Genomic DNA, 16,372 nt, shown 5'->3' with positions numbered 1-16,372 from the left:
CCTACTGTTGACCTCTCTGCCTTCCGCTCTCCCAGTCCCAATGGGCAGTAGGCACCACTGGCTGAAGCAGAGCTTATAGAGAGCTTAATTGTTGCTCCATTCATCCACCCTTTGCTGACTACTCAGATTGGCAGTGACTCCCCATAGTCCCTGGCATACGAATCTTCCCTTGCGTTGCCCTCTTAAGATCCTTTTAACTAGAGGTGCCAGGGACTGAACCCAAAGCCTGCTGTATGAAAAGCATGTGTTGAGCAAATGCCCATTCCAAGTCCTTAAAGTAAGTATCTGATGACATTTTGGGGTGCTAAGCACCCTGTTGCAGTAGCTGAGATGAGACATTAAGGCTCAGCAAAGCACTCTGCCTGTCCCATGACTAGCAGAAGAAAAATGAATTGCATGTTATTCTTAGGCTCACATAGACATAAGTAACTTTAAAATTCACATCGGTCATAGAATCCAGCTTTTTGCTGTCAGAATTTTGGCTCTTTGGGCCCCTCCAGAGTGGCACTTTATTGCGGGTGTCTTCTTCAACATGTTCTTCACACAATCATAGTGCATTAGTGATGGATTTATTCTGCTTTAGTTTGTTCTGCAATGCTTCGCCAACTTTACTGCATTATTGCTATCTGGAGGGGCTACAGTGTGAAAAAAATAAGCCAGGAACATTTGTAGTATAAGAAGTTACAAGATTTCAGCAGGAAGTTACAGGACATGCACTGATTGGAAACAAAGCAGTATGTGCCCCAAAACTTTTGCAGGTGCAAATAGAATTGAAAGCAGGTTTACATGTGACCCCAGTCCCATATCACCATGAGCACATAAGATCATGAATGCACAATACAAAGGATGTCTGGAGGGGCCAGTGATTTTTTTAAAAAGATAGACACAAACTTTTTTTTATTCTTACAAACATAATGACTGGGGAAGGGCCACAGCTCTGTGGTACAGCACATGCTTCCCATGCAAAACATCTCAGGCTCACTCCATGATATCTGGGCTGGGAAAAGACCTCTGCCTGAAACCCTGGTGAGCCGCTGCCAGTCAGTGTTGACAATACTGAGGTAAATGGATAAATGGTATGATGTCCTATGTTCCTAAGGCCGATCCAGCATTACAGTCCAACCTATGTGCCAATTTCCAGAAGGGTAACCATGCTAGCCTGTTGCAACGCAGCCAACAAAGGCTTGCATCCAATGTGGTGGTAAGCAACTGTTGTTGTCAGCTTAAGGATTTACAATTGTGCAACAAGACTTTTTCCCACCTCTCCCTTCCTCATGCTCTCCCCAAACCTGTTCTAAGGGCTTCCCCAACCCTCCAGAGCAGATTTGAAGAAGACGGGGTGGGAAGAGAGGAAGGAAAGTCCCGTTGCTCAAGTGTAAATCCTGGCACTGACAGGATGACTACTGAGCGCTACATTGGATAAAGACAACGCGTCTTATGGCACCTTAAAGACTGGAGATTGTATTGAACTAAACCCTACTCCAAGTAGACTAATTGAAACTAATGAACCCAAGTTAGTCATGTCTATTAACTTCAATGGGTCTACTCTGAGGAGGATTGAATACCGTACTCAAAACCCTAAGAAGGAAGAATAGGGCCCCTGTTAAACGGAAAAAATGGAAATGGACTGCTTTTCAAGTCAATTCCGACTTATGGCGACCCTATGAATAGGGTTTTCTTGGTAAGCTGTATTCAGAGGTGGTTTACCATTCCTTCCTCTGAGGCTGAGAGTGGCCTAAAGTCACCAAGTGAGCTTCATGGCTGTGTGGGGATTCGAACCCTGGTCTCCCAGGTCCTAGTCCAACACCTTAACCGCTACACCACACTGGCTCTCTGAAACGGATGTTCATATTTTTATGTTTGGCTACTTGATTCTATGCTCCTCAAGTGCTATATATATATAAATACACACACACATATATATACACTGTTGTGTTATATGCCTTCAAGTTGATTCCAACTTATGGCGACCCTACGAATAGGGTTTTCATGATGCTGAGAGGAAGTGACTGGCCCAAGGTCACCCAGTGAGCTTCAAGGCTATTTGGGCATTTGAACCCTGGTCTCCTGGGTGGCAGTCCAACACCTTAACCACTACCCCACACTGGCTCTCATACTCAGAGCTCTTGCTGTTATGTGCCTCCAAGTCGACTACGACTTATGGCGACCCTATGAATCGGTGACCTCCAACAACATCTGTCATGAACCACCCTGTTCAGACCTTGTAAGTTCAGGTCTGTGGCTTCTTTATGGAATCAATCCATCTCTTGTTTGGCCTTCCTCTTTTTCTACTCCCTTGTTTTTCCCAGCATTATTATCTTTTCTAATGAATCATGTCTTTTCATTATATGTCCAAAGTATGATAACCTCAGTTTCATCATTTTAGCTTCGAGTGATAGACTCACTGAAATCAGTAGACGTATGCAGGAAATCATAATGACTTACATCCATTGATTTCAGTGGGTCTACTCAGGGTATGATATATTTATTTATTTATATCCCGCCCTTCCTGCCAGCAGGAGCCCAGGGCGGCAAACAAAAGCAGTAAAAACACTTTAAAACATCATAAAAACAGACCTTAAAATACATTAAAACAAAACAACTTTAAAAACATCTTAAATAAAAAGGGTTTAAAAACATATTGTTTGGGGGGGGGAGTTTTTAAAAAAACATATTAAAAGCAATTCCAACACAGACACAGACTGGGATAGGTCTTAACTTAAAAGGCTTGTTGAAAGAGGAGTCTTCAATAGGCGCCAAAAAGATAACAGAGATGGTGCCTGTCTAATATTTATTAAGGGGAGAGAATTCTACAGGGTAGGTGCCACCACACTAAAGGTCCGTTTCCTATATTGTGCAGAACAGACCTCCTGATAAGATGGTATCTGCAGGAAGCCCTCACCTGCAGAGCGCAGTGATCAACTGGGTATATAAGGGGTAAGACAGTCTTTCAGGTATCCTGGTCCCAAGCTGTATAGGGTTTTGTACACCAGAACTAGAATCTTGAACTATATAGTTTGATACAGCCTAATAATTATAATGCTGGTGAGAATTTCATGCTGAGAGTTAGGAACATTGTAAGCTGCCTTCCACAGAGTGAAACCAGTGGTCCTTCTAGCTCAGTATTACCTACATTGATTGGCAGCGGCTGTCTAAGGTTCCAGACTGGGTACATTGCCAACCCTACCTGGAGATGCTGGGATTGAACCTGGGACCTTCTGCATGCAAAGCAGATGCTCTACCACTGAAATACGGCCCTTCCCAAACTTAAATATTACTTATACCAATGGTAAATATCAGGAAGACAGTCAAAATGAAATCACGCAAAATATACAGGCAGTTCAGTTTTTGTGTATTAATGACTGTTCCATCTGCTGTGTTACATAAAATTAATCCTTCTATCATGTATTGTGACAGTCATCTCCAGCAATATTGTCTGCAGTGAAGTAAGCTGTTTTATTAAGGCTGCAGTCCTGGAGAGTTAGTACCATTGAAGTCTGCGGGACTTAGTTCCTAATAAAAGTGCTTAAGATCAGGGGCGTCACTAGGGCGGTGCGCAGGTGCGGGCCGCAGCGGGTGACACCACCAGACAGGGGTGACACCCAGAGCCGCCCCCCCAGGCACTGCCTAGGCACCAACGAGAGTCTTCACGTGGTGCGCCGACTGCCTTCCTCGGCTGTTAGAAAGTGGAAGCGGCGGCAGACAACGAGGTGGCAGCGTGCTCCCAGGCTCTGTCATTTGGCCGCGTGCTCCCAGAGGCCACGCGCGCACTCTGCCACGCACGTGATCACCCAGAGTCTGAGAAAGAAGGCGCTGCGGGCCACACCGGGCGACACCAACCCTAGTGACGCCACTGCTTAAGATCACGTTTGGCCAAATGCAATCACTCGTGCGAGTAAAGGATACAACAGATCACATTGTGAACAGCAAACTCCCATCCCGTTTTCAAAGCACCAAAGTTCAAAATACGATACAGGCAGCATGTGAAATGCTTTGAAATGCCATTTTATTTCAAGGACTTAAAGCAAAGATAAACAAAAACAATTCCTAGGAAGCAACAGGAGTGTCCATCTGTGTACTTTGAATGGACAAATCAATAACAGATGGAAATGGAGCAAGGCAATTGTCTGATTCTAAAGACAAGTACAGTCTTTGCAAATAAGTACCACTGAAATCTGCAAACAAATGTACTTAGGGGAGATGGGGGCACGTGTTTTTAGATACAGTGCTACTGGGTATTGCAGCCTTTGGTAAAAACAACACCCTTAGCCCTTCCTCCCACAATCACATACCCCTGTTATTAAATAAGAAACAAATACAATGAACAATCAAGGTCGTTATGCCTTTGTCAGCTCATTTGAACTCTGAGCAAGCCGCATGAAGGAAGCATCAGAAAATCACAAGCCCTGCCTCTTTTTCTCAGGCTCCCAGATTTAGCCCACATAAAGGTAAATGCTTGTTTCTTTCTGTAGAAAAGAGTAAAAGAAACATCTTTCCAGTCCACCACACACGCACTTTGTTTAACTGCATATTTCCTACAATCAATTTAGAAATTTTGAATCAGGTAGAAGATGAATGCCCTCATTTTTTTTAATGTAATGTAGCCAATGGATTTTTTTTCTTAACATAGTGGAAATGGATGGTGGTGTTAAGGAAACTACCCTTTGTTCCTGAGAATGTCTGAGCTTTGAGACTGCCAGCTCCCCTTATCACAAGGAACTAACTCAGCAGATATTTGGTGGTGGTGGGGTTTCCCCTCCTGAAATTATAGCCTTTGGGGAAATTCACCTTCTCCCCTTTTACACTCACATATTCACAGTCACCCTCTGCCTTTCTTTCTCAGTGTAAAGCCACATTTTTACTCTCAAAGCTGTCTAAGGGAAACAAGACTTTTATTATGTATTAATGTTATATTCATGGCACAAACAAAGCAGGTTGATTTGGCAGCTCACATATTGGTTCAGCCCTACACAAAGACTGAATCAGTTTACCTGTATCAGCGCATAGGTTGTATTTCACAGCATACGCAGGAACAGTGTGTGTGTGTGAAGGGGTGGATCTTCAAAAATATATGTTATGCCTGCATCTCACACACACACACACACACAGAGCAAAGCTAGCTACAAATAACTCTGGACAGTATTCTGCTAGGCAGCTTGTGGAGGATGATGTTCAGGAGATCAAAGAGGGAGACCAGACCAGCCCAACCAAACAAAGGAGCTCCTCCTAAGACAACAATAGGGTGCACTATTATGTAACTGGGACACTTCTTTCCTTCCCAACCACTCCCACTCCTCAACTTGTTTCACCCAAGTTTAATACTGCAAGATTGCATAACGGGGACACAGAACAATTGGCAGATGGGAATTAAAACTAGAACAAGCAACTTCATCAGATGCAGGAGATGAAGGGGTGGAAAAATCCTTTCTTCAAAAAGCACTCTCACACCCCTGTTATCACACACACACCTATTATTTCAGAAGCTGAAGCCTCTTTAATCACACGCACAGGGTAGGTGCATATGCAGAATCCTGAAAATAACAATTATTATTATTATTATTAATTGCACTTTAGTCACTTTTTTAAACAAAGTGACTTACCAAAAATAGTACAAAGATTAAAACCAGCGTGGAACCAAAACAAAATGAAATCGTAAAATCACATCCATACATAACAAGGGTAGGTCTAACACGTGCTAGTCCCTGAAAAGAGGTCACAAACTGCAACTTTCAACCTACCACCCCACCCCACTCAAAAAAAAAAAAAAAGATTTTGCATGTTAAAACTGAACTACTGATTGCATCCCAAAGCCAAGTATTTATTTCAAAGGAGCCCAGAGCGGTAAGCAACAAAGAAGTAAAAACAATACACTTAGAATAAAATTAAGCCATATTTAAAACAGTTAAGAACTTCTAACAACGATTTAAAATCAGCTGTTGCCTCCATGGGAGAGTGCCCCACAGGCAATCTCAAACCAGCCCTTCTCTGACAAATTAATCAAAGCTGGACGCTGGAAAGATTATGATGCAAGGTGACCCGGAGGTCTGGGGAACAACTTCTGCCCAGTCAAAGGATTTGCATGCAGTGGTGGGTGCGTGTTGGGGAGGGGGGTTGAGCAGAAGACAAGGAATGAGCAACCCATTACATTTCGAACTGAAATGTTCCTCCATAGCCATGCACTGAAACCCCCCAGAACAGCCCAAAGAGCGCATGCAACGATGAATTACAAAGAACCTTGTGGAACTTTGGAAGGAAGCCGGGTCCTTTGTCCGTCTCTTCCCCCCACCCCACCATTTCATTCCAAGGCCTTTATTTTGTATCTCCCTTAGAATTACCCAGCGACCTGGCCAGAATTATCTCCCGGCGTGCAGAGCCGGCAGACGCCGCTGGAACGCGGCGAAGGCCCTTTGTTGAGCATCTCTGGGTACCTCGCCGTTTCATTTATTTATTTTTTCTACCTGTGGATGCAGTCGCCATGGAAACGGGCGGGGGTTCCTTTGCCGAGCCGAACGCCGCTGCCGCCGCCAGCTGCTGTTGCTGCGCGCCTTCGGCATCCCAGCGCGTTGGAGCAGCTCCGGCGGCCGCTGCGCTCTCGTCCTCCGCGCCGTCCCCAACCTGGTGCCCCCCGGAGCCCTGGCGATCCGGCGGCGAAGACATCCCGGCTGGCTCCAAGGCGGACTGGCTCGCTTTTCTCTAGGTCGCAGGATGGTAAGGAAGGGCGGAAAAAAGGAGGAGGAGGAGGAGGCGGCGACAGCGGCGACTGGGAAAGGCGGGGTGGCAGCGGCGAGCAACTGCAGGGGCCGCTCTGGGGAGACTCTCTGGGCGGCTGCAGCAAGAGAAGCTGCCTCTGTTTTGCTGCTGCGACTCCGCCGGCGCCTCTTACGCAGGTGCAAATGGCTTGTGTAGCGGGAGTCTTCCAGCCCTTGCGTCACCCTGTGGCTGGCATATCACAGGGCGGCGGGGCGGGGGGAAGCGTCCCGCCTGGCGTTCCCCACACTCTGCCCCCTTGAGCTGCTGCCTTCCACTCGCTGAGAATACCTGGAGGGGGGGGGCAGGAAGAGAAAAAGGAGGTCAGGGGAGCCTGGTGACCTTCGGCAAAGGCACGACGGGAGTTTCTAGGCAAGCGTGTTTCAGAGCCACACCATCCCTTTAAAGCACCTTCAAGGCGCATTTCAAACACGTGGCTTCCACTCCCCAGGAATCCTGGGAACTGTGGTTTGTTAAGATGGCTGGGAATTGTAATTCTGCAAGGGGGGAAACTACAATTCCCAGGATTCTTTGGGGAGAAAGCCATGTGCTTTAAATGTGCACTGTGTGCTTTAAATGTATTCATCATCATCCCAATGCACAATCCACACTGCATACACACCATAGGTTTAAAATACATTCCGCACCCCATCCCCCCCAAAACCAGGGAATGGTAGTTTACCCGTCACTGTGCTACAATTCTCAACACCCTTAACAAACTACATTTCCCAGGATTCTTAAGGGCAGGGGAAGAATGTGCTTTAAATGTACGGTGTGTATGCCAACCCAGTGAGCATCTATGCACAGCAGTCACAGGGCCACTCCAAGGTTGCCTTTTCTATTAACTGACACATATGCAATATTTTTAAGCTGACTTTCAGGGTTATCGCCCCTCCCAAGTCAGCTAAAATATTAAAACCATTCAAATAACAGTAATATTATGAAAACATGACCTAAAACACCCTAATACACTTAACTTTTTTATTTAAAAAGAACATTAATAAAAGCAGGTAATACACACACACGCTCCTTGGTTTCGTACTCACAGTCATTAGACTACGACAGTCACTAGATTTTCTAAAAACTCTGTGTTAAAGTATTTCTGATGTGGATGTATTTGTAGGTGAGCCAACATAACGCCCCTTTGAGATGAAAGTCAGAATAGAAAAAGTTAAAATAGTACGTTAGGATCTCAGTTGCATCACCTATTGTTGTTGTTATATGCCTTCAAGTCAGTTATGACTTATGGTGACCCTATATACACATACAGGGTTTTCATGGTAAGAGGTATTCAGAAGTGGTTTAGCATTGCCTTCCTCTAAACCTACAGCACTGGTATTCCCAGGCAGTCTCCCATCCAAGTACAAACTAGGCCTGACCCTGCTTAGCTTCCGAGATCACATGAGATGTTCAGGGTAGTATAGCCATAGTTCATCACCTATACTGAGGCACAAATCTCTCCCTCTACCCAGTGGTGTAAGGAAGGGGGGGGGCTTTTATGGATATCCAATTGTCTTGTAAACCCACCTCTTCTCATTTAGCCCCACCTACTTAGCACCACGCCCTCTTATCTTTGGCCACAGCTGTTCTTTAAAGAGACAGATAATTTAGCTCAAATATAATGCTATCCTAAGCATGTTTACTTAAAAATTCATTCCCTAAAAGGGAGGGCAAAACAGCAGCTCTTCAGGACCTCAGGGACTCCTATTGCCTGGTGTCCAGGCAACTTACTTATCAATCACAGCTCTGACTTCACTCATTGGCTACAAACACTGATAGGCAGGAGCAGCCAGGCTGGCTCATTTCACAGAAATCACTTAGAAGAGTACCTGCACATTTAGCTCCATAACTTTCTAGGAGGACTAGAGACTTACTTTTTAAAAACATGAAATCTCAGATTCTGAGCTACCTTCTGGGGGCACCAATGCAGGCTTTTGAGGGTGCCATGGTGCCTGGGATCTTTTGCATGCAAAGCATGTGTTCGACCACTGTGCTACATCCCTCCATTTTAAAGGAAGCTGCCTTATAGCAAGTCGGATCACTGGTCAATCTAGCTCAGTACTGTTTACACTTCTTTCTTTAAATAAGATTGGACTAAAAAGAATGCTGTCTGGCCTACACGAATATAGTGAGGCCCAGCACTTACAGGTTAACTATTCCAAATCTAAAATCATGGTTTGCGAGAAAAATTATAGAGTAAAATCTAATTGGTCACTAAACAGCCAGCCACTCGAGCAGGTGAATGCCTTCAAATACCTAGGCATATGTTTTAGTAATAGACTACAGTGGACTTCCCACCTGGAAAGTATTAAGCTTCAGGCCTCTAGATCTAGTGGCCAATTAAAGAATTTTTTTTACTCTCGTGGTGGCCAATTAATAAGACCAGTGATTAAACTCTATGTGGCCAAAATTCTCGCCAAAATCCTTTATGGGGCAGAACTGTGGGGCTACTCTGCACGTCTTAGCCTTGAAGTCCTTCAAAACACCTTCTTGAAGCAGCTCATGGGGCTCCCTAAAGGCACCCCATCAGCCCACATTAGAGCAGAACTTGGTCTCCCTTCCTTAATAGCCAGGATTGACCTCGCATACCTGAGATATTGGAAAAAGCTATTTATGTCGGAGGACATCCCTTGCAAAATTGTGCTGGAATGACCAATTGGAGAAAGGGGGCTGGGCTTTGATGAATTAGCGATTCTTTATGATCTCACCCAAAGTAAACTTTTCGGCCTTAATCACATTGAGCTGCGTAATAGAATTTTTGATTACAATGCTCAACAAGATAGAGCCTTGATAGTAGTCGCTTCCTTTCTCCCTTGGTTTTCCTATATTAAACCCAACCATGTTCTGGCTCCCTATTTTGACATCTTGACTTGCGCTCCTCTTCGCAGGGCCTTTACTGAACTGAGATTCCAAACAATGCCCACTGCATTCCTCGAAGGCAGGTATGCTGGCATCCCACACGCGGAACGCTATTGTATCAATGGCTGTATGGTTCCTGAAGATCTAGTTCACTATATGTTTATTTGTCCCTTATATCATCTCCCGAGAGAGAAGTTCATAGCTCCTTTCATAAGTTTGAACAAGGGGATCCCCTTCGATCAACTAGTAATTAGTTTATTGTTGGCCTCACAAAAGCACATTATAATCTCTGTAGCCAACTTTGCATTGGCCGCGAAAAAGATAAGAGCAGCACTTGTTAAAACTGTCTAAATTTGTATGGAGTCTTGCCTACGTTTTACGGTTATAAATATTTATCCTGTATAGATGATTTTAACCTTGTTTGTTTTATATTTCCCCTTTCCCTGTCTATGTTGCACCGGCTTATTGGCTATATGCAATAAAATTTATTTACTTACTGTTTACACTGACTGGCAGTGGCTCTTCAGAGTTTTAGACAGGGGACCTTCCCAGCCTTACCTGGAAATGCCAAGGATTGAACCCGGGAACTTCTGCATCAAATGAGAAGCTCTATCACTAACCTTTGGCCTTTCCTGAGTGAAGGCCTGAGCACACACATGCAGGGCCGGCGCCAGAGGTCAGCCAGGTTGAGCCCTGGCTAAGGGCCCCTGTGGCCCAGAGGGGCCCCTGAAGGGACTCTCTTTATGGTGGGAGGGTAACACTCCCATTCTGTGACCTGCGGCAGTGGCAGCTTCTGATTCTGCCATGGACCAAGAAGAGGGATCTCCCAGGCACCCCCCATACAGATAGCGCAGGCTTCAATAACCCCACACACATGCTCCACCTACCTCTTCTGTCACTGTGAATGTTGTGTGCGCTGCGTATGAATGCCTGTCATCAACTAAGATGGCAGTAGGGGCTTCCCTAGCAGGGGCTGACATCCTCACCACCATCATGGTTGATGATAGGCATGTATGTGCAGCATGCACAGCATTCACAGCGATGCCAGAGGTAGGTGGGACGGGCAGGTGGGCACCACGGGCCCAGTTATGCCTGGTGCCAGCCCTGCACACATGCAAGGGCTGGCACTATGATGAATTGGGGTTGGGGTTGGAGAAATAGACTGCACTCTTCCCCTCCCCTGTGCCACATCTTTTTCAGGCAATCTTATTTGCAAGATCTGCTCCCTGCTTCCCTGGCCTGTTTCCGCCTGGCATGGCCCTAACGGACTCCAGCTACATAAACTGCTGCTACTGCTGTAGGGGCCAGAGACTATTTTGCTGCTAGTGCAGAAAGACCTACTGCTCAGGATGCTTAAAGACTGTGGGCAGCATCCTACTCATGTATCCCTGTCAGCGCAAGGATTTCCGCTTGCACAATAGGACTTTCTCCCTCTCTTCTCTCCCCCCCCCGGGCGTTCCCTGTGTCCTCCCCAAATCTGCTCCAGAGGGTTGGAGGAACCCTTAGAACAAATTTAGGGGATGCATAGGGTGAGGGGAGGGGGAGAATCTTCCATCACGCAAGCAGAAATTATTCCACTGGCAGAATGTCCTCCATAGAACTACATTCGATTCCTCCCTACATGGGTGAGGTGTTGTTTAGCAGGGTTTTTTGTTGGGGGGGAGCAAGATTTTGGAGATGCGTTATTTTTGCTGTTTTGGGGGTTATGTTTTTGTATTTTTATTGTTAGACCTTATTATAAATTATGCAGGGAATGATTAGGTTTATTATATACTTATTGAGATGTTTTCATTAGTTTGCTGTTTAAATGTTGTTATATTTTTGTAACTGTTAGAATGAATGCTCTAAATTTGTTGGTGTTGTTAGCAGCTTTGAGCATGGTTTGGGTATGGAAATTGTGGCATACAAATAAAATGATGATGATGATTTGTTTGTAAAACAATGCAGATACATCTATTTTTTGCTTTCTCCTCCCAACGTTTTCTCCAAAGAGCTCAAGGTAGTGTACATAGTTCTCCCCCTCCTCATTTTATCCCCAAAACAACCCTGTGAGGTAGGTTAGGCTGAGAGACTGTGACTGGGCCAAGGTTACCCAGTGACCTTCATGGCCAAATGGGGATTCAAACCCTGGTCCCCCAGGTCCTGGTCTGACACTCTAATCACTGCACCACACTAGCTTCATGATGCAAAAGGCAGAAGGGTGGTTGGCTAATAGAAAAGCAATTTGTAAAGCAGCTTTTTTGTTTAAATTAATCCATGTTGGTTCACCTCAAAAATGATATTGTAGAACTGGGCAAGGTCCAGAAAAGGGTAACCAAAATGATCAAGGGGATGGAGCAACTACCTTATGAGGAAAGGTTGCAGCATTTGGGGCTCTTTCGTTTAAAGAAAAGGCAAGTAAAAGGAGATATGATAGAGGTGTATAAAATTATGCATGGCATAGAGAAAGTAGATATAGGAAGGTTTGTCTCCTCTCACAACACTAGAACTTGGGGACATTCAATGAAGCAGAAGGACAGACAGAAGAAAGGACTTCTTCATAGTTAAACTGTGGAATTCTCCCCCACAAGAGGCAGCGATGCCCACCAACTTGGATGGCTTTAAAAGATTAGACATCCTGGTGGCTTATGTTGTACCTTGACTGTTGGACGCAGTAAGCCTCTGAATACCAGTTGCTGGGAACTGCAGAAGAGGAGAGCCTTCTTGCACTCAGGTCCTGCTTGAGGGCTTCCCACAGGCACCTTGTTGGCCACTGAGAGAGCAGGATGTTTGACTATGGTGGCCCACTGGCCTGATGTTCTGGGTTCCTACTGGGAGGAAGGGCTGGATATAAATCTAATAAATAAATAAATTAAATAAGAGTTGATCTCCAGAAAAACATTGCTTCTTGGATCTCAGTCTAGCTGCCATTTGAGTGCCAAACCTATTGTGCATTTGCCTAGCCATTTTGGCTACTTCTCTCTTTATTCACCTCCTATTGTGTGGAATTCACATTTCCAGAAATAAAGGATGTGGCTAGATATGGGACTGTCCGGATGCTTCTCCCACTCATGGAACTGCTGACAAAACCAACATTCTGGCAGTACAATATGGTTTGACTTCTCAGCCAGGCATAACAAATGGCAACAAATAATTAAGCCATTTGCACCAGTCATTTTGACTTTATGTATCGTCCTTTGGGATTAGATGGCATTTTCCAGTGCAAGGAGATGAATGTCCCAGACTGGAGATTGCTCCTTGAATACAAGTTTGGCATTATGCTATGTTGGCTCCTTCTCAAGTTATTTTAAGAAAATGGGGATGCGTGTTTTTTCCTGTGGCGTGCTGCAAGGTAGGTTATTAAGTTGTCCCAAAGGCACTTTGCTCTTTTCTAAAGCAGGTAAGGTCATCTAAGCTGACTAGATAGCAGAGCAGGTGAAGGTTGCTCCAAATTCCGAGAAGCAACAGCAGAATAGCTATAATTGTAACCCCTTGGGTGACCGAGATGACACCTGTGGGCACAATGGTGCCTCAAGAATATCTAGTACCTGCAAAGCCTCTGAGCTCACTCCTAGACTCACTGTACCCTTTGTCATGAGGTGCAGAGGGTGGCTACCTTTTTGCCCCCTTGAAAAGTACATAGAAGTGAAGGAGCAAGTTGGAAGAGCTGTGCTCTTTCCCACTTCCCCTGCCAGCTCTGTGTGTTTCCAAAGGTACAGATGGGAGCTGAGCAACTGAATAGAAAGTGAACGGCCAAGAGGGTAGAAGGAAAGGGAAGTAGAGAGAGGATGAGCAATCTGGGAGATGGGGGAGGGTGTGCTGCTGCACGAATCAGGAGAGAGAGAATGGAGTGCCAGAGCAAGAGGGAAAGCACAGTCAGTTCCACCAAAATGGTTCCTCTTGAAACTGCATCTTTTTTTCATGAATTCTTCTCCAGCCCTTTTAGCCACCATCAAGTCACATCTGTCTCCACTGACTGAATTGTCACAATAAGAGATCTGGTGCTTTCCAGGACTGCCATGTCACAAAAAGATGAACCAAGGCATGGATCTTATGGATCCTCATAATTATTACAAGAGATCCCCACAAAACCACCATCTAATCTTGGCTCACTTCTATGACCACCAGTGTGTTCTGTGATAAGTTGGTGGTTTTGCTGTCATCCTATGTAAAACGCATGAAGATTCAGAGGATCTCTGCCTTGGATCAATATTTCTACAGTGCTGGCAAGCAGATCTGTGATTTTTACTGGGTAGTCAACCAATGTCAGCTTTCATTTGATAGTGTTTTTTTGTGCCCCCCTGTAAAATATTTCAGACTCAAGAACTTCTACTGGATGTGACTTTTACCCAGACTACAGTGTGTATGTGTGCTGTCTGTCTGGGGTTAGAGAGTAACTAGGGGTAGTAGGGGAGGAAAGAAGTAACCAGAGGAGGTAGCGCCAACAGCATTCTCAAAATAACAAATGTGCCCAGAGGCCCAAAAAGGCTGGCAACTCCACTGCAGCCAACAAATCTGAGGACTGCAGTCAATCATAAGCTGAACATGAGTCAGCAATGCATCTGCAAAAAAAATCTAATGCAATTTTATGATGCCATTAGAAAATCATAGTTTCCAAGTCATGAAAAGTAATAGTTCCACTTTATTCTGCACTAAGCTAACCACATCTGGAGTATCCTGTCCAGGTCTGGACACTTTTAAGACGGATAAATTGGAATCCAGAAGTTAGCAATGAAGTTGGTCAATGGTACAGAAAACAAGTCCTAGGATGAAAAGTGACTGCATTATGAACAGCAGCTTACAGAGAAATAAACAAGACAGACCCTGCCCTCAGGTTTGCAGTCTAAAAGACACAGTACACAAGGAAAAGGGAGAGGGAGGGAAGAGGGAATAAAGCAAATGTGGGCACTAAGTTCTTAATTACTTTGTGAAGCCATCAATTAAAAGGTGTGATATACATCAACAAAATAAATTATTAGTAAATAATTTTGATATTTAGAAGATTGTATCATTTTACCTCTGCACATGGTACCCAATCTATCAGGATGGGATTGTGCCTGACCCCAGCTCAGAATGAGATGGGATGGGTAGAAAGAAATAATATTTGATTAATTTACCCCATTCTGCTGGAAAGGATCCCCCAAAAAATATGAAATGGGACTGCCTTCAAGTCATTTCTGACTTATGGCGACCCAATGAATAGGGTTTTCATGGTAGGTGGTATTCAGAGGAGGTTTACCATTGCCTCCCACTAAGGCTGAGAGGCAGCGACTGGCCCAAAGTCACCCAGTGAGCTTCATGGCTGTGTGGGGATTTGAACCCTGGTCTCCCAGGTCGTAGTCCAACACCTTAACCACTACATCACACTGGCTCTCGGAGAGGAAATCAGTTTACAGATCAATAAAGGAAAAGCTAGTCCTTGCCCTCAAACTTATAATCTAAAAGGCATGATGACAAAAGGAAAAAGGGATGGTGAGGAAGGAGGAAAAAAACAAACCCAGTCCTTAAAGTTATAGAATTCTTATAAGGATCAGCTGGATAGAAACAGTTCCAGCAGAGGAGGAGCCTAAAGGAGCTGGTCTCTCAGCAGAGCCAATGGAGTGGCCTGGCTTCCCTTCTCTACCTCTGCTGCAGCCTGGTGGAGTGGCTGTGGTTGTCAGATGACAACCGAAGGAGAGGAAGAGCCAGAGGTGAAATCTGGAAAATGCTGTGTTAGGGCTATCACTGACCATGGCAAATTTATGTGGAATTTCCAAATTGTTCTCACCATTTCTATGCAAAAAGCAGATGGAAAGCAAAAGTCTATGACTGAGACATGTATAATTGGTAGGGATGGGCGAGAATTTCAATTCTGTTTGCATTTCAAGCAGAATTTATCAAATTTGCACTTTCCAAAAGAATATGAGAACTGAAACACAACCATCTTTTTGAAATTCGCATTTATTAGAATTTTGGGATGCAGTTCGCCATCTAAACAATATTTATAAAACTACATATATTAGGGTAAAGTGTGCATAAAAATAAATAGATGAATGAAAACAACATGCATGATGTGATGAGAAATGGCTTGCAAAAATGTGTACCTTTGTCAAAACTGCCTACAAAAATGTGTTTATTTGGAGAAATTCACACTAAAATGGTGGAGAATTTTCATCAGGATTTTTTTTTAATTCGCAGATGGCTGCAGAAATGTAGAGGACTGAATTTAACATTAGAAAAGTGAGAAACCGGAGAGAACTGAAATTGACAGATCTTTCCATTCCTAATAATGCAAAAGCCAAGAACAGGGCAGAAAAGGGAACGTAAGAAGAGCCCTGCTGGATCAGACCAGTAGCCCATCTAGTCCAGTACTGTGTTCTCACAGTGACCAACCAGATGTCCCAGTGGGAAGCCCAAAAGCAGGACATGAGTGTGATGTTCCTCTATTAGTGTATATATGGTAAGTGCTGTTTGTATAGGAGATACATGGTAAGTGGAATGAAAGAGGAGGGGGGAGTGAATGGGCAGTAGAATGCTGGATGATTGGCTGAATGTTTAAAATGGCTGACAGTATAAATGGAAGGATGTCAGGTAAATCTGGGGGATGTGAGGTGGACGTTGGTGGACTTGAGAGGGTTGTTTTGGTGGGTTTTGAGAGGAGATTGTGTGGAGAGTTGGTGAATGTGAGGAGAGGGTGGAGTTCGGATTAATACTAAGACCAGTACCTCAGGAATAGATGAAACCATATGCTTAAGTGCCTTTTAAAGTAATCTTGTTATCTCTGTTATATAATAAAATACTTATTTGG

General features: G+C 44.5%; 1 protein-coding gene across 5 annotated transcripts in view; it reads right to left on the bottom strand.

Moving 5' to 3' along the window:
* RTN1 (reticulon 1) overlaps nt 1-16,372 on the bottom strand; it is a 188,539-nt gene that overhangs the window by 160,018 nt on the left and 12,149 nt on the right. For 3 of the 5 annotated variants that reach the window (XM_061612431.1, XM_061612433.1, XM_061612434.1), the window contains exon 1: nt 6,459-7,149. In XM_061612431.1, coding sequence (XP_061468415.1) covers nt 6,459-6,657 — 199 coding nt within the window. In that variant the 5' untranslated portion in view covers nt 6,658-7,149. Of the gene's footprint in view, nt 1-6,458; nt 7,151-16,372 lie in introns of those variants that run through there. The other 2 variants (XM_061612432.1, XM_061612436.1) reach the window with 2 other exon arrangements.

This window comes from Rhineura floridana, chromosome 2 (genome assembly GCF_030035675.1).
Source record: "Rhineura floridana isolate rRhiFlo1 chromosome 2, rRhiFlo1.hap2, whole genome shotgun sequence".
In the NCBI taxonomy this organism is placed as follows: Eukaryota; Metazoa; Chordata; class Lepidosauria; order Squamata; family Rhineuridae; genus Rhineura; species Rhineura floridana.
This window is presented reverse-complemented; position numbering and strand designations above follow the sequence as displayed.